Consider the following 23501-nt stretch of genomic DNA (forward strand, 5'->3'; position numbering starts at 1 on the left):
GATGTGAGACCGGCCAATTCCTAGTGGCAGGACGGGCCTCGGGCAGGGCAGCCCATGCCCCGTGCAGGCCTTTCCCGACTGCACAGCTGTGGATGGAAAAGGCAGAGCAGAGACTGAGCAAAAAATAAAAAATAAAGAGGCTAACCTTCATTTCCCAGTGTGGCTGGGTCCCCTCTGCAGCACCCGCTCCACTGATCGGGTCATGGCCCAAGTAAAGAAGAAGCACTGAACAGACGCCCCTGCCTGCAAAGTGGTGCAGGGATGGCTCCACGGATGGTTACTTGACCCTGGGCTCTCAGCTGGCAGGTGCACTGGGCGGGGGAAGAGGTTGGATGGGTGCCAGCTCGGCGTCAGGGCTGGAAGAGAGCTGGGGCCTGCCGAGACCTGCGGGAGGCGTGTGTGCAGGGGAGGGGCTGAGCGGAGGAAGAGGCACCAGGAGCTTGGCCAAACCAAAAGGGTTTGTGCAGGAGGCTGGATTGGGGCCACTGGAGAACGAAGTCCTCTGTTTAGCTGCAGGCACAGGCAATGGGGCAGCCCCGTGCCAATGTGCTGGACCCAGCGGGACCCGCTCTAGGGGGGAGCAGGGCACTGAGATGGCACAATTGGTGCCAATGGGGACGATGGCTTTATGGTGCGTGTGCTCTGAGGCCCAGCAAACTCACTCCACACAGATCCCTGAGCCACCCATCAGAGAGCAACATATCCTGGCCGTGCTGCCCCACGCCACTTCCCTCCAGCCCCAGCAACAGGCGGGATGCTCCGTTTCCATGACGAGCCCCCGAGCTGGCCAGGGCCCCACAGCACCTCTTTGGCTCTTGGCCCAATAAACGCCCGGCAGCGAACGGCCTCTCCCAGCCAGAGCGGGTCCGAACATGGAGCTTCTCTTGCACGGGAGACTCAGCACTTGGCGAATCAGAACAAACCTGAGGGGGCCGGAAATCTCCCCCGAGGCACCCACTGGCCAGGTTTTGTATCTGAAAAATTCCCCAATTTTGTTTCAAAACAAACTTTTTGCTTTAGAATTTCTTTGTTTTCCTCCCCATTTTTATATCACCCGCCTCGTTCTGTCCATTATTTCACGCCAGGGCAGTAGTGACCGTAGATCAAGGCACGTTGTGCGATGCACCAGACCTACTGCCGATTTCTGACATCGTGTAACCAGGGGCATTGAACAATGTGTATAGTGGGGCGGGGGGAGGGGAGAGAGCCATTGAACCAAACTGTAAGCCCTGTATACGATGGAGACCACTTCAAGCCAGGGGGTGCTGCCGTGCCCCCAGCACCCCTAGTTCCAGCATCCCTAGTTCCAGCACCCCCTCCCCCATCTGGCAGGAAAACGTGCATTTCGGAGTATTCCCTATTCGAAAGGGAGATGCTCTTGAGAGAAGGGAGTGCTTTCATTTCACAGACAAAAGAGGGACATGGCGCAAGAGCTGGGAGCTGAAGTCAGACTTGAGATAAGAGGCACATTTCACCAGCAAGGGTAATTAACCATGGGGACAGCTCCGCAGGGGAGGTGGTAAATTCTCCATCCCTTGGAGTCTTTACATCAAGAGTGGGCGTCTCAGCCACACGTCCCTCAGCTCATGCAGGAGTGAGATTCTCTGGCCTGTGCTTTGCAGGAGGCCGGGCTAGATCATCACAAAACCCCGCTCGTCTGCAGCGCTTTCAGCAGCAGATCCCAGTGTGCTTTATAAAGAGGTCAGGATCCTTATCCCCATTTGACAGAAACCGAGGCACGGAGCAGCCATGTGTGATTTGCCCAAGGTCACCCAGCAGGGCAGTGGCAGAGCCAGGGGGTGAATCTAGGTCTCCCAAGTCCAAGTCCAGACTAGACTGGTCAGACTGGTCTCTCCTGGCCTTGGGAATCAGTTTGAGGTTTCCAAGCATGACTAGAACCATTTCCTCAAAATTGCAATGGCCCCACTGCACCGGGCGTGGTTTCTGATTCCCTGCGAACCAGCGCCCTCTGAATACCACTCACGAGGCTTGTGCTCCGGGCATGGCTGGGATTCGAGGGCCCAGCGCCCGCATAGGCGGTGAGGACTTGGAGGCTTTCTACAATGCTTAACCCTGCATCCCTCAGCACACAGTCCCACTACAGAGTTGAGCGGCTCTAACTAGCCTGGGAGAGGATCCTATATATTTCCCTACAGCGATCTCATGAACGCAGTGCAACTCTCCTTAGCACTAACACAGCTATACTGGGGGGACGGGGTTTATACCAGTGTAATCCTGTGCGGGAAGGTGAATGTGCTAGACCAGGACAAGGCGCCTTTATACCAGTGTAACTGCACCCACACTGGGACACCACTCTCTAACCGACAGGTGTAGAGTAGCCCCTGCTAGCACTGAAGCCGGGCTCTGCCCCGCCGCCCTCCCGGCCCAGTCAAGCTACAGGAGAAGGGAAGCGCCCGCCCTACTGTTAATGAAGCCGTGCTCCTCAGGTGAGTGGATGCTGGCCAGGTGGCCGGCGCGCTGACGGCAGTCCCGCTCCGCGTCCTCCCAGGAGCGCCGGTGCGCAAAGTAGCGGAAGCAGTGGCCCTGGAACTTGTGCCAGCCATGATCACATCCCTCCGTGTCTGCCGCCAAGCGGGGAGAAATGGAATAGGTTAGCAAATACCGTCAGCACCCCAGCATCGGCGCCAGTCTCCAGGTCAGAGCATTGGGGGCAGGACTCCTGGGTTCTATGCCCAGCTCTGACTGGCTGGGTGGTGCTGGGGCAGTGCCTGGCCTGCCCTATGACTCGCTTTCCCCATCTCTCACTCAGGGGAAATGAGCCGTGACATGAAGCCCCAGTGTCTGCACAGCACCGACGCTCGCGGCATGGAAGTTGCCAGCCAGCAGAGCCCAGGTCTGATAAACGCCCGGCAGAGGCGGGTGGATTTTCCCCAGAGTGCAGAGCAAGTGAGCTGGGAAGGCAGGCAAAGCCCCATTCCCCATTGCGCTCCGCTGCTCAGTGGTACGGAGCGTGCCCCTGACACAGTCCCACTCACAGAGGGGAGCAGACGGCTCATTCCCTGGCCTCAGAGCTGGGGCTTTGCTCACACGATCTTATTAAAAGAGTCCTTGTCTCCGGCAGCCAGGATGACAGCACGTGAGACGAGGCAGGGGCCTTGTGGCTGGTGCCAGGTGGGATGTCACTGCAGGGGGGTTTCTTTCCTCAGTTCTGGTCTGGGGCTGCCAGGGCAGGGCTGATGCTGGGGAAGCGCAAGCTCTGAATCGCACATGGACCAACAGTTTGGGACGAACCCCAAATCACCTGGAAATTCACTTGAAACTAGAGGTCTGCTCCGGCCTAATTTTAAAATCCAACTTGGCCCCGAGCCGAGCAGAGCCTGACCCGAGGGCATCGAGACATTTTCAGAACTGGCCCAACACCTCCCCTGAACCAGTGTCAGCACCAATGCCTCAGCCTAGTCGGGACTCCCTGCTCCCCCTGCTCCGCATCCACGATCCGTCCCTGGCTGTCTCCTGCCTGTGGAATGGCAGGTCTGAGACCCGACCCTCTTGTGCTGTGCTGTGAACGCTGTGGAGCGAGGGGTGCTGCAACCCCTTGGCCTCGCTCACTTTGCAACACGCCCAGCACTCAGCGAAGGGGAAGCGCCTGGGAGGAGCTGCACCCCCCCCTGCCAGGAGGAGTTATCAGAGACGGCCTGGCTCAAGGGGTCTGGCTGGTCTCAGACCTGAGCAACCCAAACCCAAAACTCGTACCCGCATCCTTTTGAGGTTGGGTTGGGCTGCAAGGCTCCACTTGAAAGTGAGTTTCACCTGGCTGCTCCATCAGGTGCTTCCGTCTATCTGTGTCCATCCCTAGAGTCTTATCTACCCACCTCCTAGATCCTGGTCTGTCTGTCTATCCATGCTTTCATTCCCAACGCCCCTGTCCAATTCCCAATATCCTGATCACTCTCTGGCTCGCTCTCCCTCCCTAGATGCTAGGGTATCAAGCTGTCCATCTGTCTGTCTGTCTTTCTATCCTGCACTCATCACGATGGAACCTGAGCGACAAGATTCGGGGTCCCCTCCTCCCATCTCCAAACTTCGCAGTTGTGAGGCCAACCTACAAACAGGTCCCAGAGAGCCCCACTCAGGCTGGCCCCAAAGCAAAACCCCAGATCCTGATCCCGGATCGAGACCTGATGTGGAACTTCCCTCCCCGGGGCTGTCTCTGATTTAACTCCATCCAGTCTAGGGTTGTTAAAGGGCCATGTTGCTAAGCGTGTTCCCAAGATCACCCTGCAGGCCGGGCCATGGGATGCCTCGGCTCTTACCTTTCTCGCACAGGCTGTCCCCATAGCTGGGCAGGCAGAGGCAGACGAAGGAGTTTATCTCGTCGATGCAGGTGCCTCCGTTCTGACACGGGCTGGACAGGCAGTCGTCAATGTCTGCACGAGAGGCACACGATGGCTCAGGGCCCGGCAGTGATAGGCCCTCCCAGGCAGTGTCTGCGTTGGGGATGCACACGCGCACACACCTGCACACACACTTCCACACACGTGTACACACATACATGTGCACACACATGCTTGCTCTGCCTGACACGCTGAGGCTGACGGCATTGGCGTTAAAGCCATGGCCCTCGCTGGGGGAGCTGCCTGGGCAAGGAACTGGTTCTGGGGGTGGGTATGTGCCGGCAGCTGGGATGCAACTTGAAACAGCTTCTCTGGGGAGATAAAAGGGCTTTAACGAGCTCTAATGAGGCAGGGTATCCCATGGAACACAGCCTCTGCCAGTCTGTCCTGCTGACAGGACGTGGTGCTGTGGCCCCCAGGATTGGGCCCTGTGCCCTGGGGCTTGGCCCCTGCCCTCCTTTATTTATGTGGGTGGGGTTTCCCGCAGCTCCCTCCCCCATCGTGGAAACCAGAGCTGGAGAAAACCTGTTGGGCCCCATTGGGTGGGGTCGCTGTCCCTGGGGTACACGCTTCCTTTGGGGCCCCCCAGCAGTGGCCTCTCCTCTGGCTCAGAGACCTCCTACTCTCCCGCCCATTCCACCCCAGTGACACACACACTCCTGGGGCCACCGTCAATTCTCCCCCCTGCCCGCAGCCCAGGCAGCTGCCTGCAGATGGTGCCCATGCCCCTGAGCCTGTGTCACCAGGCCCTGTCACTTGGGCGTGGCTCTCCCTGACCAGGTGCCAGCGGCCAGTCCCCTCTCCCACTGGCCTGAGCCAGCCCTGCGATAGCCCATCCTGCTCTGGGAGCGAGGGACTTGGGGATGGATGGAAGGCAGGGCCACGGCGCCCCAGAGCAGCTGCCAAGGAAGCCTGGGATGCTGGATGTCACCTGCAGCAGGACTGGGGAGGATGTGGCTCTGGGCTGCTGCTGGCAACGCTTCCTGATACATTGGTATCAGGAGCTTTAGGAACAAACCAACCAATCAACACCCCCCCCGCAACCCCGCCACTGACTCCTGCTCCCAACGCCCTGGCCACCCCAGAGAAAGCACGGCCTGGTCAGCTGCAGATCTGTTCCTAGCTCGCTGCCCAGAGAGCAGGGTTATGCCGGGGGAGGCTGCCTGTTGGGTTTGCTTTATGGAAAACGAGCTGCTCTAAACAAGGATCTGGAGGGCCCATAGTCATAGATAGACACAGAATTTAAAGGGACCTGCTGTACGTTGCAGGCCACCTCCCCCAGCCTGCCCCCCCCCCACTAACCCCAACAACTGACATGAGACCGAAGTATCACAGCCCCCTAGTCTCTAGTGCCCCAGGCAGAGAACAGAAGGGACCCAGGTGCACCAGCACCCAAGTTCCCCACAATGGCAGGGAAATGGTTAAGTGAGACACACCCAGACTGCAGCCCATGTTGCAGAGGAAGGCAGAACCTCCCCGCCCATCTCCCTGCCTGTCTGACCTGGGGAAAAGTCCAGCCTGACTCCACACCTAGTGACCGGGTAGACCCTGAGCATGTGGGCAAGAACCAGCCAGCCACGCGCCCGGGCGAAGGAATCCCTCTGAGTCAGGGACCAGCAGATCCCTCCTCTGCAGCTGGGCAAGGAACCCCAAGGCGCCCAGTTGGATGCCAGCTGAGGCAGCTCACGGGTCGTACGTGCTGCCAGGCTATGAGGCGTGGGGTTGGGGAGCTCGGTTCTCAGTCCGTCGCAGCCACCAGCTGCCCACAGACAGGATACGCCAGGGCCACAGTTTAGCGATTTCGGGCGTCACAATGCCTTTCCAACAAACGAGGGCATCCATCTCCTGATGGCGCTGAGGAGCTGGTGCTGTCAGTGGTGGTTTGACGCCATGGTGATGGGCACCTTAGAGAAACCATGGCGAGAGAGAGAGACCAGGATCGAGGGCTGGAGATGGCTGGATGGATAAACACACTATGATCTAGGGATGGAGATAAACAGACAACCAGGAGCCAGGGCCGGGGCTAGCGAAATGATTGATCGGAGGGGATTGAGCTGACGCTGTCTCTTTCAGGCAGGGAAAGGGCACAGCTGTCTGCATCCTAAGTAAGAGATTAAACCCAGAGGAAATCGATCGGGCTGATGGGCAAGAGTGGCTGGGTCTCTGTGGAGCAGCTCGGCAGCTGGGACACAAGCCCCACTGCTACCCCACCTTAATATCGCCGGGTGCTGGCTCAGCAGCTCCATCCCGGCTGGGAGACTAACACGGCCGAGTCACAGACACAAGAGCGGGACTTTTGGGCGGGCCCAGGCTGTTGTTACCACTGGTCCTGTCCCTCCCCACGGCTGTATTTTTGCAGCTGGTCACTTGGGCAATGGGGGGGTGGGGAGACGGTTTGGGATCGAGAGCAAGCACCAGAGAAGGCAAAGGGCAGCAGCAGCCATCACCCACGCAGCCCAGGAAGAAGCAGGATCCCTGGGTGACCCCCAGCACACACACACAGCACTCCGCAATCCCCTCTCGGCGAGAGCAAAGACCACCAGGACGGGACACACAGGGCACCAGCTCCTGAGCAACTGGTGGTTCTGGGCGGGGGGTTCAGTGCAGATGGAAGTGAAAGACAGGCAGCCAACAGTGCACGCCTTGCTGCTGATGGCCCTCAATCCAGACCCACAACGCCCCTGCCTTCCAGGCCTGCCCTCCCTGCTCCGTCCATGTGCCAAGGTCCCAGAAGTGGGGTGAGGTGGCTGCTTAGCCCCAAGAGGCCCGGGGCTGAGTGTGCCACGTGCCACCAGGCTGATGACTTCACTAATGGGGTATCGGATTCTCCCGGACAAGGACGGAGTGCACCTGCCGTCGCAGCTGAGGCCGCTCAGCCGCGGCTGCCCCACTCAATAGTGCTAATTGGAGCTGATTTATCTGTGGCTAATGAATTATCAGGCTGACGCTTTCAGTTCTGACACCTGGCCCAGCGCTGGTGCCGAGGGCTGGGCGGTGCGGGCAGCTGGCCAGGGGGCACGTGGGCGGGACCAGTGATGAGAGACTCTGGGAGAGCACCCAAAGGGGCAGACATCTGTGTGGACCAGGACTGGGCTGGAGCTCCCTGGTGGGATCGCCAGGCCTCTTGGCAGCTGGTGCTGCAGGAAGTGTTGGAGATGGCCCGTGCTGTTGATATTTCCAGCCCCGCTTCCTGGACATGCTCCCCAGCCATTCTGGGGCAATTCTCCGGCGGGACGCAGATACCTGTCTGCTCCAAACCCCCTGCCATCACACAGACTCCTGAGGCCTGATCCTAACCCACTGGAGCTCATGGAAAGGCTCCCATTGGCTTCAGTGGGCTTTGGATCAGGGGCTGGGTCACTGCTGGAGCTGGGGCATAAGGTGGATGCCATGACCCTCTACCCCAGTGGGAGCTCAGTGGAAGGATGGTCCAGAGGTTAGGGCTTTATCTCAGGAGACCTGGGGTCAGTGCTGCGCTCTGCTAGAAACTCACCATGTGTCCTTGGGCAAGTTCCTTAGTCCCTCTGGACATCAGCTCCCCACCTGTAAATGAGCTAATCTCCCTGCCTTGCCTCCTGGGGCGGGTGAGGAGAAATCCACCACTGTGTGCCCAGTTCTCAGCTGCCACAGCAGTGGGGGCCCGGTGAGCCCCCCACAACAGCCAGCTGGCGTGTGCGCAGTCAGGCCAGAGCCTGCCCCCCCGCAGGAGGCACCGATCCCATCTGGGAAGGCGCTGAGTGGTTCGTTACCGCTTACTGAGCTGTAACAGGGAAATCGATGCTGCTTAAACGTTATTACCTGGCTCTGGAAAGGTTTTTTCTCCCCACGTGTATCTCAGCCTCTCTGGTTTTAAGCCTGATATTCCAGTGCCGGCTGCCCCAGGCCCTGGGCTGGCCTGCGAAGCACGGCAGACGGGCAGGGCCCAGTCCTTTGTGGGAGACGCAACGGGCTCCCATGGCAGCCCTTGCGCATAGTCAGGGGCCAGTGTCTCCTCCAGCAGCCCCTGACCTTGGGGAAAGGCACCGCAAGGGGAACCCGGAGAGCTGCCTCTGCCACAGACTCCGTTGGGCCACATCACTCTGTCTCTCAGAGCCTCAGTTCCCTTGCTGGGCAATAAGGATCCTCCCTCTGTCTGTCCGGGGCCGTCTCTCATGTTGGGTTCGTGCAGCACCCTGCACAACAGGGCCGCTAGCTTGTACTGTGAGAGAAACAGCTGCAGCAGGCAGGTCCCTGCAGGGAAATGAATCCGCTTGGAAAGCAAGATCTTCCCCTCCCTAGGGTCCCCCCTGGGTGGAGTTTGGGGCTCCCCCATATCCCACTGTACGCCCTGGGAGTGCTGCCCAGGGGGAAGCACAAGGAGATTGGGGGCAGGTGGGGAGGAGATTATTAGAAGAGAGGATTAAAGAGGAATCCGCGAGGTGCTGTTCCCTTGCCAGCTTCCGAGCCAATTTGAAACCAGCGAGTGTGGCGGCCCCAGCACTGCGATAATAGCCTGGAGTGCGGTGCTTCATCACGGCACAGGCGCGGCGTGATTTAGGGGGGCGAGATCGTCCCAGCCAACCATTAACACTCCCCGCCCCCTCGCTAGGGAACGGTGCCAGCTCTTCGCGCCACCGAGGCAGCGGGAGTCAGCTCGCAGCTGGATTGCCAGCAACACACCCAAGGGTCATTATCCAACACAGCCAAGGTGGGGGGTCCACTGGATCAGAGAGGTTTCTAACGAGCAGCCTGCAGCCCCTACATCCTGGTGTGCCGAGCCCTGATACAAGGGACGGACTCAAAACAGCAGGGCAGGGAGCATGAAATGCCTTCAAGCTGCTTCCATCCTGCCTGAGGCCCAGCTGACCGGGGCAGGGACTGCCTGCTTCGTTCCCTGTCCATGCGTCCCCCAGCTCTATGGGCCCGGGGCTCCTAGCACCACCCTGAAAGGAACACTGATGACAGTAACAAATCTAGGGTGGAATGGCCTTTCCAGAGACTCCCAGCCCTGGATTAGCCTTCATTTTTAGCCAGGGGTTTTCCTTTTCTCCTGGGGCAGAAACATTCCCAGGATGGCTTCCTCCAGCCCCCAGAACCGCCAGAACGATTTTATAAAAAACCAGACGCTAACGTCCCTCTGGGACGGTGAAACCCAACCACAGCCACCTCCCGTTACGGGGGGCAAACCAGGGAGTGAAATGCACCCGGCTGGTTTTGCTGGGCTCCGCTCTCAGATCCCCTGTCCCTGCACTTGGAGATGGGATAGGAGCCTCACGCAACCAGTGTGCTCCCTGTAATTTAGGTCCATGCATGGCCTTGGCCAGGTTCCAGTGTAAATCAGAGCCACTTCAGGGTGTCTGGAAATTATGCTCCTCTCCCTACTGCCCCCTACGGGTGCTGGAAAGTAAAGAACAGACATAGCACAGTGAGCTCCAGTCACAACCCCCATCTCCCCATTTGGGACTGGGACTAGGAGCGGGGTGGGTGCAGGGACCCTAAGCCAGCTCCACATCAGCTGGAGAGGCCCCCTGTGCTAGGGGGGATGCTCAGAGAACCCGTTCATGCTGCCAGAGGGTATGTCTGCACTCCAGTCACGGGGTGTGACTGCGGCTGCTGTAAATGGACCCACGCTAGCTTTAATCTAGATACCTTGGGTCCCGGCACAGCACAGGCCGTACAAGCTTGCCGGGAACACGGGGTTATGACGCAGGTGGCTCGTTCGTGCCGCAGCCCGCGCTTCACTGCTCCAGCACCTGAGCCTGTTCGATTAAAGCCAGCTCAGGGATGTCTACTCAAGCTGCGATCACCCCTGGTGACTGCAGTGCAGACAGACCCTTCGTGTAACCGGGACGGTTACACAGGCTGAGAGGATCTGCTCCCTACAGCTCCCCTGTCCTCTGGCCGCGGGTGGGGAGCTGGCATCCCGGGGTCTCTCTTGAGCAGCATGGCCGGGGAGAAGCTGGGTGGGTTGGAGGTACAGGCGGGAGGGTGGCCCTGCAGCCAGCTGGCAGAGCCGTGCTGCAGTCTCACCTTGGGAACTGGACTGGCCGTGAACGAAGGGCCGGCTGCCGACCAGTGCCACCTGTAACATGACATTTACCAGCCTCTGCCCGCAGGTGCCGGCAGCCTGAGCAGTGCAGCCGCCACCAATGCCCGGCAGAGAGGCACTGAGGGGCCAGGCCAGGCGGGTGTGTGCCGGGAACTGGGGGGTGTGGGTGGGAAGTGACATTGTGAAAACGAGGAGGTGAAATAAAAGGTGCTTTAAAGGACAGAGCCCGGGGCTCCCTCTCACCGATGAAGGGATTAGCAGGTGTCAGCAACCTGGCTGGAGATTGAGATCCCCGCCTGGGCAGGGGGAGCAGCAGACTGAGCTCTGCACCCACCTTTTCCCAGAGGAGGGCTCAGCCTCCGTGGCTCACTCCATTCTCGCTGCATCTGCCAGCCAGCAGTCAATCAGTGCCCATGGGCACTGCACTCCCGTCCCCAGCATGGCACCTTTGCAGAGACCAGGCAACAGCCATCAAGTGCCACGCCTGCCCTTGGCTGGATTTGAACTGGCGACTCAGTGCCCAGACCCCTGCCCCACCTGTGATTGGCCGGGCAGCTGTTCTTAGCCCCTCCTGACTCTGCAGGGCAGGGCCGTGGTTGTGGGGCAGAGGCCACTCACCTATTTCGCAGTTCTCCCCGGTGAAGCCCTGGTCGCAGCTGCAGCTGTAGACGGTTCCGTTGGCCTGGCAGGTCCCGCCGTGCAGGCAGGGGTTAGTCTCGCAGGGGTCAGCCTGAGCTGCAAGACACGAGCATAAGGCACAGGCGCATGGGCACGGGGCCCTTTGGAGACGGGCGCTGAGGCAGAGACCCAAGACCCACTGCTCAGGCTCCCCCCCTTCCCCAGCCTCCCTCAGGCCCCCAGGACCCACGGAGATCATGCCACACATGGGCCATCAGTAATCTGTGTGGGCTCCTCACGAGCAGGGTTTGCTCTCCAGCTCCCCTGGGCAGCCTCCCTGCATCTCTGCTGCAGCCATGAGCACTAGCGGTTCCTTCCCCCACCCACCTGGTACCAACCAGGGGGTTGCTCTGTGGCACCCCCCTTCAGAGCGAGAGACCCAGGGCTTGTCTGCACTTCAGTTATCTCTGGTTCTCCTGCCAGCGCTGCCCCAACCCGAGTCCCAGCCACACCCAAAGGCCTCTGGCTCAAGCACGGGGGTGCTTTGCGCAAAGCTGGCCGGCCGACGGGGCACAGTCTAAACCCACACTGGAGCGGCTGTCGTCACTGCTCTGCAGCGTGGATACAGGCCTGAGCCAACTCAGTGCTGGTAGTCCTCCAGTGCCGTCCCACAATTCCTTGCCATCTCCCTCCTCCCTGCTTCCAGCCTGGTTCAGCGTTTGAACCCCACGCAGCTCTGCCCCTGCAGCAGGGCTTCCGTGGGAACGGGGCCCTGAGCGAACTCCAGGAGAGAGCCACATTTGCACACTATGGTAATGTGCTAGCACGTGGCCATCTGCTCACACCCAGGCCCACCCACTCCGCTCCCCAAATGAAAGCACAGCTCCGCGGCCCTCTCTCTCCTCCTGGTCCTGGTACACGTCTAGCTGTTAAGCCGAGACAGGTTCCGTGCTCTTGATCTCTGCAAACTGGGATTTTTCTCCCGGTTTTATTTTGGGCCTGCGTGCGGGACCCGTCGTGCACGCCCGGCACCCAAACGCAGCGTTAAAATATGCAAAAGACTTGCAGCTCAGGCACCTGCCAGCTGGCTCGAGTCGGAATCTAATTCTTTCTTTTTATAATTAGTTCTGACTGACTTCAAACAGTCTCTGGGGGAAACAGCAGGCAGCCCTCGCATGGCAATGAGGCGCGCACCCGAACGCCAGCAGCCCTGCAAAGTCCGAGATAGGTGAGCAGACTCTTCTGCTGGCTGAAGTGGAGGAATCTCGCTCCATTTATCTACACAGCAGCACTTAGTGAGCAGAGAGGACACAGCAGGCAAAACAGCAGCTGAGCCCTCCGCCAGGAGCTTTGCAATGCGCACCGTGAGAGCCCCCAGCAGCGACTGGGTGAGCTGAACGGCGGAAGATGGCTCCTCCAGGCAGCTTTGCCGTGCTGTGTGCTATTGCTTGGGCCATCAGCTTCGCCAGCTGAGGCTCCACTCCCTGTCGGGTGCATCTACACTGCAAATGACGGTGTGTTGGTAGCGTGGGTAGGAATCCCCCCACTAGCTTTAATCAGCAGGGAAGACGCTGCCACAGAGGCTCGCAACCCAAGCATGTGCTCAGGGTCCCCAGAGTGGAGTTGTACCTTGGAGTCCATCCCTGTCCCCTGCTTCCCACGGCTGCCTCCAGAGCCCCCTGCTAAAGGCTGAGTTTTCAAGCACACAATGCCTAGAATTGGGGCCAGATTTTTGCAAGAGCTCAGCATGGGTAATCACGAGTTCCTCTGAAACAGGCACATTCTTCCTACAGGAGCATTAAAGGCGCAGCACTGCAAGACCAGACTCTCTCTCTTTCCCCCTACTTCCTTCCGTCCATGGTACCTAGTTCTGCATCAATTCAAACGAGAGGTGGCAAATTTAAAACCAATGAGGAAATACTCCGTTACACATTCACCATTAACCTGTGAAACTCCTTGCCACAATATTACACACCCATCTATCTATCTGTCCCAATACACATCTATCTAAACTAATCTATCTATCCTCGTACACCCCCTCTATCTGTCCCCAGCCACCCCCTTCTATCTATCTATCCCTATCCACCCCCTCTATCTAATCTAATCAATCTATCTCATCTCTTTGTTAGATTCTCATCTTTCTGTCTCTCCCCAAGATGGAAGAAAGTGGCTCCCTTTGATTTAGATGCCAGCAGGTGACCCCGAAGGGATATAATGCAGACACTAATGATGCCCCCTAACCTTTGATTGTGTCTCCCGGGAGCTACGTCTGCAGCCATCTTATTTTTCGAGCTGATTAACAGTGGCTGCGTGGGGCGCTGTGTCCAGCGCAGGAGCTGGGCCTGACCAGGGGCGGAATGAGTTCCCAGCCAATCCTGGGAACAGCTGGAGCGGCACAGGCTGGGCCAGGGCAAGCCACTCTCAGCCCTTGAGGCCCCAGCTGATTGTGCAGGGCCCAGCAGGCTCTATTTCTACCACAGCCGAGAGCTGGCAGAGGCGGGATCTTCCCTGCAGGGGAGCCACAGGGAAGGCTTGGTGGTTAGTGGGGGACTGACAGGATCGTGTGGAGGGCTTGGTGCCAGCATGGGGCGGTGCAATGAGCAGGGGCAAAGAGGCCTCAACTGGCATGCCGTCAAATTCCCCCAGGCCTTTTCCGCCGGAGCCGTCGCCCTCCCGCAGCTTGCTTCTCAATCTGAGCTCAGGGAGCCACGTACGGAAGCGAGGCCCTTCGGTCCCATTTCCAGCCGTTGGGGTCATTTGCATCCAGTGTGTGATGCCTGCCCGGCTGTGGCTGGGCTCAGCCAGCTCTCCAGTGCTGATTGCTGTGCTCCAGCGCTGCCCCACCACCCCAGGAAGGGCTTAATTAGGACCTGGGGACCCAACAGCAAGTGTCACCAGGCACTCGTGAACCTCCAGGTTAATGGTAGAGCAGCCTCGTTTCCTATCCTTCTGCTGCCCAGCATACCTGGCTTGCAGCTGCCGGGGCTCTGCATGGCTGCCAGACTGCACACCTGAGTTTGTAAGTGCAGGGCTGCCTAGGGGTGCTCTGCTGTGTACCCTGGTTTGTTATTGTAGGGATGCCCATGAGTGCTGGGCTTCCCACTTCTCCTCCTCCCCACCCCAGTCAGAAAGTGGAAGGGGAAACAGAGGAGAGCAGTGCCTGGTGGTAGCTGGGACGGGGGAGAGCTGGGGCCAGCGCAGATGGAGCAAACCCCAGCAACCAGGCAGTCGCAGCAGCCCTAGCCAGCCAGGGCAGGCAGATGTGCTGGAGACAGGAAAAAGAATCCAGGAGCCCTGCGGAGGTTTGTTTGCTCGGCAGGCATCAGTGCCACCAGCTCCCACAGCACGGCGGGGGATGCGCCGTCCCCGCCGGCTATGGGAATGGAGCAGAGACGCTGCTGGAGAGCGGCCAGGAAAGCATGTGCGTGAAGTGGGCACTGAGCGCGTGGGTGAAGGCGCGCTGCACCCCGGGTGGTGATGGAGGGTGAGTGGGCATGCTGGAGCCGGGAGCAGGAAGAACAGCTCCGCTTTGAGTGTTTGTGTCTCTCGTTATAAATCCACCAAGACCCAGTGATAGGGGGCTAACCATAGGAGAGAAAGAAAGAAAGACTCAACACCCCTTTCCAGGCTGAGCAGTGTCTTGGCCCCATGAAACCCCGTCCTGTCCAAGCTGCTTCCCCTCAGAGCTGTAAGTGCTTTACCAGGAAGATGTGTTCAACAGCAAAGCCCCAAGTGCACCTTATTAAAACCATCTCACATCTTGCCCTGGGCTCGCTGGGATCTATTAGCAGGAATGCAGGGGGGCCCGGGCCTGCCCATCAGTATGCAGGAGAGCACAGCCCCCCTTTCCCAGGTGCCGTTCTGTGGCCAGCTTGGATTTGTGGGTAGTGGGCGGTCCCCTGGATCTTGACACCAGTAAGGCCAGTGCAGAGAATGCTGAGGCTGCAGCAAAAGGCTGTAACAAAGCCCTTGGATGGGCGGGTAAATTCCAGACCTATGAAAGGCAGCATTCTGGGGCCGGGCTCCAGGCACCACTCACCGGGATCCACCAAAAATACCCTGCGGGGCTGATCAGAGCAACCCCTGCAGAGGGAGGGGACATGCCTGGGGCTTCTCTATCGCGGTTTATACACATGCACCAGGTGGCTCCACCCAGGGTGAGGCGCTCCCTGCTGCTTGCACCGCTGCCGGAGACCCAGCCCGGATAAGGTGAAGAGGTTACTCTGGGACTGGACCGTAGCCAGGGCTACGCAGCAACCCCACAGCATGGCCAGCTTCCACACAGGGATGTCTCTGCAATCTGGGACGGCGTGGCCAGGGAACTGCCGCCAGGATGGGGGAGCAAGGGATAGGGGCCAGGAGGGTGGGTCTACACTGGGTGTGTGTGTGGGGGGGGGGGAGGGCAGTTTGGAGATAGGACCTGCCTGGCTCACTCCACAGGCTGGCAAGGAGGGACACTGAGTGTTATACCCAGAGCTGTAACATGGGGAACTCCTGGCCCGCGGGAAATTCTACCAGTTCATAATCTGGTTTTGCCCCAAAATCTGACAAAAAAGTCAAAATCTGGGAATTTTTCATGAAATGAAACATTCCAAAAATAGTTTGAACGTATTTGTCACGGAGTGTGGGGGAGTCCAGGCCCTGCACCCCTCTTCCTGGGATTCACTGAGACTCTCAGCCAGCCAGTAAAACCGAAGGTTTATTGGACAACAGGAACACAGTCCAAAACAGAGCTTGTGGGGACACCCAGGACCCCTCAGTGAAGTCCTTCTGGGGGAGCAGGGAGCTTAGACCCCAGCCCTGGGGTTCCCTGTGTTCCTCCACCCAGCCCCAAACTGAAACTAAACCCACCGAGCAGGTTCCCTGCTGCAGCCTCCGTCCACATTCCTGGGCAGAGGTGTTACCTCCCCCTCCCCCTCCTGGCTCAGGTGACAGGCTCTCAGGTCTCCCGTCCCCAGGGCACATTCCCAGGTCAACACTCCCCCCTCCCTGCTGCGTCACATCGTCACAGTATTGTTGGGACTATTCATTGATGACATTATAGGCTAGCACGGTGAAGCATATTGACATCAAAGTCTGAAGGATCAAATGGAAACAAAAAATTTCTGGTGAAAATTTAGATGAAATTGTTATGTTCCCGCAAAACATTTTGATTTCATGGAATCAGCATTTTCCAATGGAAAATTTCTGGCTGGGTCTTGTAACTAAGAGGCCAGTTCATTCAGGCCTAGCGAGAACCAAGCTGCAGCCCCCACCCAGCCACCCACCCACACTCAGCGCTGGGGAAAGAAACCCACCTGGGTCAGGTCAAGAGCCGGGGCAGTGGGGAGGGTTGGGGAATCGCTCCAAGTATGAGTCCCAGTCTGACCTACCTCCCCGCTGGGGGAAGCTCTGACTGCTTCTCTGCCCCACCCCCAGCATTAGCACAGCCACAGGACACAGTCTGTATTGTCCCAGAAACAATACGGTCGTGTCAGGTTCCTGCCGAGGTGCCACAGCGCATTTGGCCATCAGGGAGCTGTTTGCAGGGGCTCAGCACAGCAGCAGCTCCAGCTCCCAGCGCTGACGCATATTTCACCAGCAGCGCAGGGACCTCAGACTGCTGAATATTAACCGTGTTGACTTTCCCGCCTCTCAGTGGCTCCAAACTTCAAAAATATTTGTTGTCTTTTTCCCAGATACTAAAAGTCTTTGGATGCTTAAATATTCCCTGCCAGGAGCTGCCTCTCTAGCTATTATTATTAGCAACTGCAAATATTAAATATTTAAAACCATGGGTTCCCAGCTCGCTCTAACAGCACAGAGCATGTCGAGAAATCCAGGCTATGCCTGCAGCCCCGTCACGGTTGGAAGGAGAGCTCTGTATAAAACTCAGCACTGAAGAAATGGGTGCTAATAAAATAAGGACCCCTGAACCCTGGCCTTAGCATTGAATCAATCCGTCTACATCCGTATGTGTCTATCTGTCACCATTCCTAGAGTCTAGTCTCTCTCTCCCAAAATCCTAATCTAATCTATCTATCCCGATACACCCCCTTTATCTGTCATCCATCTATCTATCCATCCCCATACCCACCCTGCTATCTACCACCTTAAATCCTAGTAAGTATCTATCCATTCCTAGAGCCTAGAGGGCCTATTGACTGTTTTCTCCATTGTTCTCTGAATACACCCTGGTTTTTAGCAGCTGGGCAGACTTGCTCGCTGGGCTACTCTCGGCTGTGTTTCCCCCTCGGAGGAGCCAGCATGCCAGGAGCCTGCCAGCGCGGAGGAGAAGCTGAGGCTATGTTTTGCCAAGTTGACTGTATCTGAGTTGCATTTCATCAGCGGGGCCGCGCAGTGCGTTCCAACCCATTTGGAGAACCTCTGCGCAGGGCACTCGGGTGGCTGCCCGGGCAGCAGAGCCAGGAAACTAAGACGGATAATTTTGCTCCTTGTTCCATGTGAATTGAGATGGGGGACCTCGCCCTCTGCCAGGGCAGGGTCCTGCATCCCCAGACGTCCCCCATGACTTCATCAGGCTTTTGGTCATCCCTGGGATGGAGGGAGGAGAAGTGCAGGGGTGGGATGCAGCTACGCAGAAACCTGGGATCAGGAGCAGCAGCAGGCAGGGGAAGAGAAGTGGGGGGACACAGAATGGCATCTTGCAATGTGCAGACTGCTTCCTATCTCAGAACTGAGTGGCTTCTGGGGGACTGGCTTTGCCAGCCTGGCTGTGAAGACCTGGGTTCAAATCCTGGGGAAGGTCCTAGGGTTTCAGGAGTGGCAGGCAAGCAACACAGCCACCGCATTGCGTAGCACAATTCAGCATGACGCAGGGGCATTGGCAGAGCTGGAGGGGGAGCCCAGGACTGGGATAGGAGGAGGGAGCTACAGGTTGGGAGTGGGGAGCACGAGCAGAATTTGCTCAGTTCCTGTGCATGCTCTGCCTGGCTCCAGCAGGTGCCACCCCACCTCTGCTCACAGCCTTGACCCCATTCCCGGCTCTACGGGCTGTCACTTACCCAGTGTGCTGGCCTTGTTCTCCCCAATCCAGGTCAGGCTCTCCTTCTCCCCCGCAAAGGGCAGCACTTGCTCCTCTCCGCTCCCTCTGTCAGCCTCCCTGTCCGCCAGTGAAAGCCCTGGGACCTCGGCCAGGATGCCCTCTTGGGCCGTGTCAATCACCGGCTGGAGAATGAATCTGTCCAGCTCCGCCTTGGGTACCTTGAAGGCCTGGCTGGCGTGCACCGGGGGCTCCAGGACAGCTTCCTCCCGGGACCCAGGAACCAGCGGGGATAAATCAGTGGGCACGCTGGGCAGGGGGTCCTGAGGGCTGGTGCTCACCCTCATCCTTTGTTCCAGCTGGGATGGCCCAGCTGCAGAGCCCCATGGCGTCAGTGGCTCATCCCTCTTGGCTTCCCCCAAGACATCCTCTGCGTTGGGCTCTGTGTGGCTTGCAGCAGCCGGTGCGGAGGGCGAGCTCTCGAGCCCCGTGGCTCCTGGCAGCCTGGTCATTGTGACAGCAGCCTGGGCTGGTCCTGCTACAGGGGCTTGGTTAGCAACTGTGCCAGGGAGTGTGGGACCCGGTACAGGGGAGTGGGCAGGCTCCGTGATTGTCAGCAATGGCTGTAGGAGGCTGATGGCTCCTGCTGCCATCTGCCCCCTCCTGGTCACCAGCCAGTTGGTCCCTGCAGGCTTGTAGGGGTCCAGAGCCGTGGTCTGGGTGGTGCCAAAAGGGAGCGTCGGGGGACCCACAGTCTGCTCCGCTGACCCATCCCCAGACAGTGCTGCAGCCAAGTTCATGTCCTCACCTTCCCCTTCCAGCTCCCGTGGCTGTGGCTGGCCGGCCGTCATTGCCCAGGCTGGGCTGGGCTGCGTGGCAGGTTCGCGGCTGGCTGGCTCGCTGTTGCTGGCTGGAAACTCGGCTGGTGCCACCCAAGGGTCAGAGCGGGCAGGTGCTGGGGCTGGAATCTCCTCAGCGGGATGAGTGACCGCGCCTTCGCCTTGCAGCTCAGCCTGCCCATCCTCTGCACGCTCGTCTCTCAGCTCCCAGGCTGGGCCAGGCAGCGTTTCCTCCAGGCCCGGGGGTTCATCCAGAGACTCCAAGCCCAGAGCCCTGTGGGCGTCCGTGCCAGCTCTCTCCCTGGGCTCCTTGGAGCCAGAGCTCTCAGCGCTGGCTGGTGGACTGCCAGCGCGGCCAGGCAAGGAAATGAACCTCTCGGTAAAGGTCACGTCTTTGCCCTTCCTCTCCGGGAAGCTGAACTCCGCAGCGCCGCTGCCTTCGCTGCCCCCGGGGTGGGGATGGGTGGAGGGGGGCGCCCCCAGATCCGCAGCGTGGGGGGGGAGTAGTGCATGCAGGTGGGCCCTGGGGAGGGCAGATAGCGGCGGGATGGGGGTGGCACCCTCCTCACTGGAGGTGACCTCCCCAGAGGAATCCTCCACATCCTCCCCAGAGGGCGGCAGCCCTAGGCCTCCCGCCTGGGGGTAATCGCCTCGGACGCTGGAGCTGGGGAGTAGCGGGTTGAGAGCGGCCTCCTCCAGTGGACTGAGAGCGTCTCCTGGGGTCAGGGTGCCAGCCGGGCGCAGAGACAGCCCACTGGCTGCCGGCGTCGGCTCAGCCAGCATCGGGGTGCTCTCAGAGCTCCGGTCCCGTCTTCCCTCCTCCGCGCTGGCTGCTGTCTCTGCCGCCCCCCGAGTACCCATCAGTGACTCTCCCACCCCGATGGTGTTGGCCGCACGCGCCGCCCAAGGACTGTCGCTAGCTGGGGGCTGGTCAGTGGGAGCCCAGCGGCTGTGCTGGGGGAGCGGTGGTGTCAGAGGGAGGGTCCATTGTGGCTTTTTTTCCTGGTCGGGAGCAGATGGTGAGGGGGGTGCTGGGGCTGTCCCCGTCTGCGGGTGCCCTTGGTGGGTTGATCCCCTTCGCTCTGCAAAAAGCCAGAGATGCTGGTTAGCAGAAGGCCCTGGGGCATGGGCAAAGGAGCAGTGAGGGGGCGTGGATCACACAACCGGCTACACCGGGAGCCCCCCTCTAAATACAATAATCAGACAACAGCAGGACCCACGCAGGCCACGTGCCCTGGCTCTGCCCGGCTCCTCAGCCGCGGGCCAGGAGCTCTCAGGGGCAGGGTGTGGGTATACAGTGCGGGGGGATCCTGGGACGGAAAGCACCGTCTGTGCACAAGGGTCTGAGGAGAGGTGCTATTGAGTGGATGACGCCCAGCACCCCGGTCCCTGACGAGCGCTTTGCGCTGTTATATCATCATAAGGACTTGACAATGGCCTCTCGTGATGAGCAGCAGCAGATCCCAGCTAGGCAAGGTTGCCATGGCTACTGGCTCCTCATGACTCAGGCAGCATCTGGGGAGGAGGCTCCCCCACTCTGAAGGCCTGGTTAATTGCCAGGTGATGGGGGGCTGCACATGATGCTCCCTCTCCTGGCGGGGCAGGGGGGAAAGACGGCCCTTTGTCCAGGGGAGCCTTCCTCAGATGTGTGAGGGAGGGGGAATTGTGGGAAATGGGGTGGGTAAGGGGGCAGAAAGGGCTCAGGTCACCAACAGTCCCTGGGAGCAGGGGACGGGGAGTGGGGGAAGTGAGAACAAGAGAGTTGTTTCCATACAGATGATGAATTCAGTGCAGATGGGAGGGGATGGGCAGCACTCTGGAGGGGGTGGGGGGGAAGGGAGGGGTGCCCTTGCATGGGGAGAGGGAGTCTGTGGATAAGGAGGGAAGGGGGCAGAATGAGGCGGGGGGCTGGTGTTGTATTGTAGAGGCTCTCTGGCTCACTGCCCCCCATCTCCCTGAGCTCCTCACAGGGACCTGGTCCTGTCTGCGCCGCGCCGGGCCCGATGGGCACCAGATCTCGCCTGGGGTCTGTGAGTCTCCCAGCATGACGGGATCCCGATCCTTGGGAGTGTAGATGCTCCCGTGATAGAGCGAACAGGAAGTCAGACCACGGCAGATCAGGCATAACCCTGCAGACATCAGTGGAACTGCAGGTGTAACGAGCAGAAGAGACTGTCCTCAGAATGGGGTGAAACTGGCACAACTGGGAGGGAAACGCTTCTCTCTGTCTAGATACAAATCGCTCAGATCAGGGGGCTGCCCCGGCCAACTCATGGGCAAATGGCCAGTCCTGCATTATAAAGCTGCAGCGGCCGCAAAGAATTCCACTTCACGCCCCCCTCAGAAAGAGGTTAATCAGAGATACTCACTGTGGCCGGCCTGCCCCTCGGCCTGCTCATCTACTTCGTTGGAGAGGGGGTAGGCGCGGTCCCTTGCGTGGGCCTTGGCGGTGGGCTTGGACGCGGGGAGGATCTCGACAGCATTGTCCGCCGGGCCTGTCATCTCCCACGCCAGGCCAGGGGCGGGCGTGATGCCCCCCAAAGCGTTCCCGTCCACGCCCTGGGCTTGTCCCTCACGCTGCAGCTGGAAGTACCGGCCGTTCAGCCCCGAGGAGACACTCTTCTTGGTGGATTCAGGGCCGTGGGGCAGATGGCTGGGTTCACCCAGAGTGGCAGGGCTCAGCTGCTCGGGCTCCTTGGCAGCAGATGAGAGCCCCAGGCCATCCTGGGCCACGGTGCTAGCAACATGTTCCTGGGGGAGCTCTGGGGCAGGTCTTTGGGAAAGCGGCTGCAGATCAGCTGACAGGGGCCCCTGTGTGATGCCACCACGCCAGGTTGGCTGGAAGGCATCGGTGGTTTCCCCCAGGGCTGGGGCATCTCTTTCCACAGAGGTCAACTGGCTGGAGCCAGGTGTCTCCTCCCAGCGACCTGTGGTGAAGCCCAGCGACTCGTGGGCTCCCTGGTCACTGCTCACCCCTTGCACTGGTGCCTGGTCGACCATATTCAGAGACTGATCTTTCCCTGGCCCAGTCGGAAAGGAGACTGAAGAGGGTTTCGGAGACACATTCTCAGCCAGAACCCCAGCCCCTTCCAGAACGGGAGCTACCGTGGCTGCTGCCCTCTGGGATCCCACCTGGGGAGGCTCTGGGTCTTTCCCAGCTGGGCCAGCCGTCACCAGCTGCAGCTGCTCGTCCTCCGACAGGACTGGCCCCAGCAGCTTGTGCTGCAGGCTGTAGTGATCGCGGGTGATCTCCCTGGAGTCCCCGGACACGCTGGGGTCCTTGTGCTCTTTGGGGATCAGCTCGTTTCGCGCCAGAGGCAGCTGCTCCTCGGCATGCTCCACCAAGACATTGTCAATGCCCAGAGGGTCAGGCCCCACCGGCTCCAACCCATCCAGATCCGGCTCCGGCTGCCCACGATCCAGGCTGCTCTCTGTTTTTTCAGGACTCAACTGCTCTGGTTTCTTCTGTGACGGGGATGGCTGCTGACCCACTGCAAAGAGATGAACGAGCAGGAGCTGACATGGGTTGCTCTGACCCGAACGGACACAGAGACGAGAACTAGGCGTGTGCTAACAGGGACTCAGTGGGATTCACGCAGCGAGGGCAGGAAGCCGCCCTGCGAACCAGGCCTGGACCCAGAGCCAGGTGAAACCCGGGGGCCTGGAGGTCTCGTTTGGCTCTGGCCCCTTATGGGGTTGCAGGAGCGTGGGGGAGCCGAAGCTTTGTGAGTGAACGCAGGGTCGCGGGGGGAGGCGGGGGGGACAGGAATGCCAGAACGAGCCCGTTTCCTGTTTTAGTCTCTAATGGACAGTGTGAGAGGCAGCTGGCACTGGGAGAGGTGCTGGGCCCAGCAACTTGCACCATCCCCAGGGAGTAATGGAGGGATTTCCGAGCCCCACGCCGGGGTCGTTAACGGAGGGGTGACCATACGCAGAGCAAAGCCATGGCACAGGTGGGGAACCGAGCCATGGGAGGTGTGTATAGGGATTCAGGGGTCTGACGATGCAGGTAGGCACCTTGTGGGACTTCTCCAGGTGCCTGAGACACAACCCCTCTGCATCTCAGGTACCTAAACCCCTTTAACACTCCCGGCCTGGCTCTGCTGGGTGCTAGGAACACTAGTCCAGACACTTGAGGCTGCTCAGTGCCAGGGGGATTCGGACAAAGGCGCCGGCCAGGTGATTTACGGGGGCTGCAGAAGGGAGCTGTCTCCAGTTTGCTGCTGCAACATGAAATAGGTCGGCTGTATTTCCACACTGGTATTGGGGGGCTCTGGCCGGCAGGCTCCCTCAGCAGCCCATAGCCCAGCAGGGCTTGTGTATTTCCCCATGGGGGCAGGGGCTGGTTCCTTCTGTTCCCTAACCCTCACCCCCTTCAACTCCACCCACAAGGAGCTAGCCCACGGGTGCCCTTTTCCCAGCTGGGGGGTTTGTGCCTCTGTCTGGGAGCCAATCCCTGCCACTCCTGACACTCTGTGCACGTGGTGGGAATTAACAGGGGAATAGAAACCAGCACCCAAAGGGCTGGAGGCCCTGCTTGTTCCCAAGGTAGGTCTGAGCTTCACCTCCAACATCTATCCACCTGGCCCCATGGCCCTTGTGTCTATGAGACAGACAGGTTTAGGTGGCACCAGGGTCGTGGGGCGGGCAGGTGGCACAGGGACAGGTGGGCACCAGGG

The 23501-nt window shown here is 59.5% G+C and overlaps 1 protein-coding gene across 1 annotated transcript in view; it reads right to left on the bottom strand.

The window, feature by feature from the left end:
• The window catches only part of NCAN (neurocan), an 80098-nt gene that overhangs the window by 7730 nt on the left and 48867 nt on the right, over positions 1 to 23501 (bottom strand). Inside the window, exons 7-11 of the mRNA XM_074939610.1 lie at positions 21192 to 22313; positions 18006 to 19904; positions 11002 to 11118; positions 4275 to 4388; positions 2424 to 2582 (exon numbers count right to left, since the gene is read on the bottom strand). Of these exons, the coding sequence (XP_074795711.1) occupies positions 2424 to 2582; positions 4275 to 4388; positions 11002 to 11118; positions 18006 to 19904; positions 21192 to 22313 (3411 nt within the window). The remainder of the gene's footprint in view (positions 1 to 2423; positions 2583 to 4274; positions 4389 to 11001; positions 11119 to 18005; positions 19905 to 21191; positions 22314 to 23501) is intronic.

Source organism: Natator depressus, chromosome 25 (assembly GCF_965152275.1).
Source record: "Natator depressus isolate rNatDep1 chromosome 25, rNatDep2.hap1, whole genome shotgun sequence".
Classification (NCBI taxonomy): Eukaryota; Metazoa; Chordata; order Testudines; family Cheloniidae; genus Natator; species Natator depressus.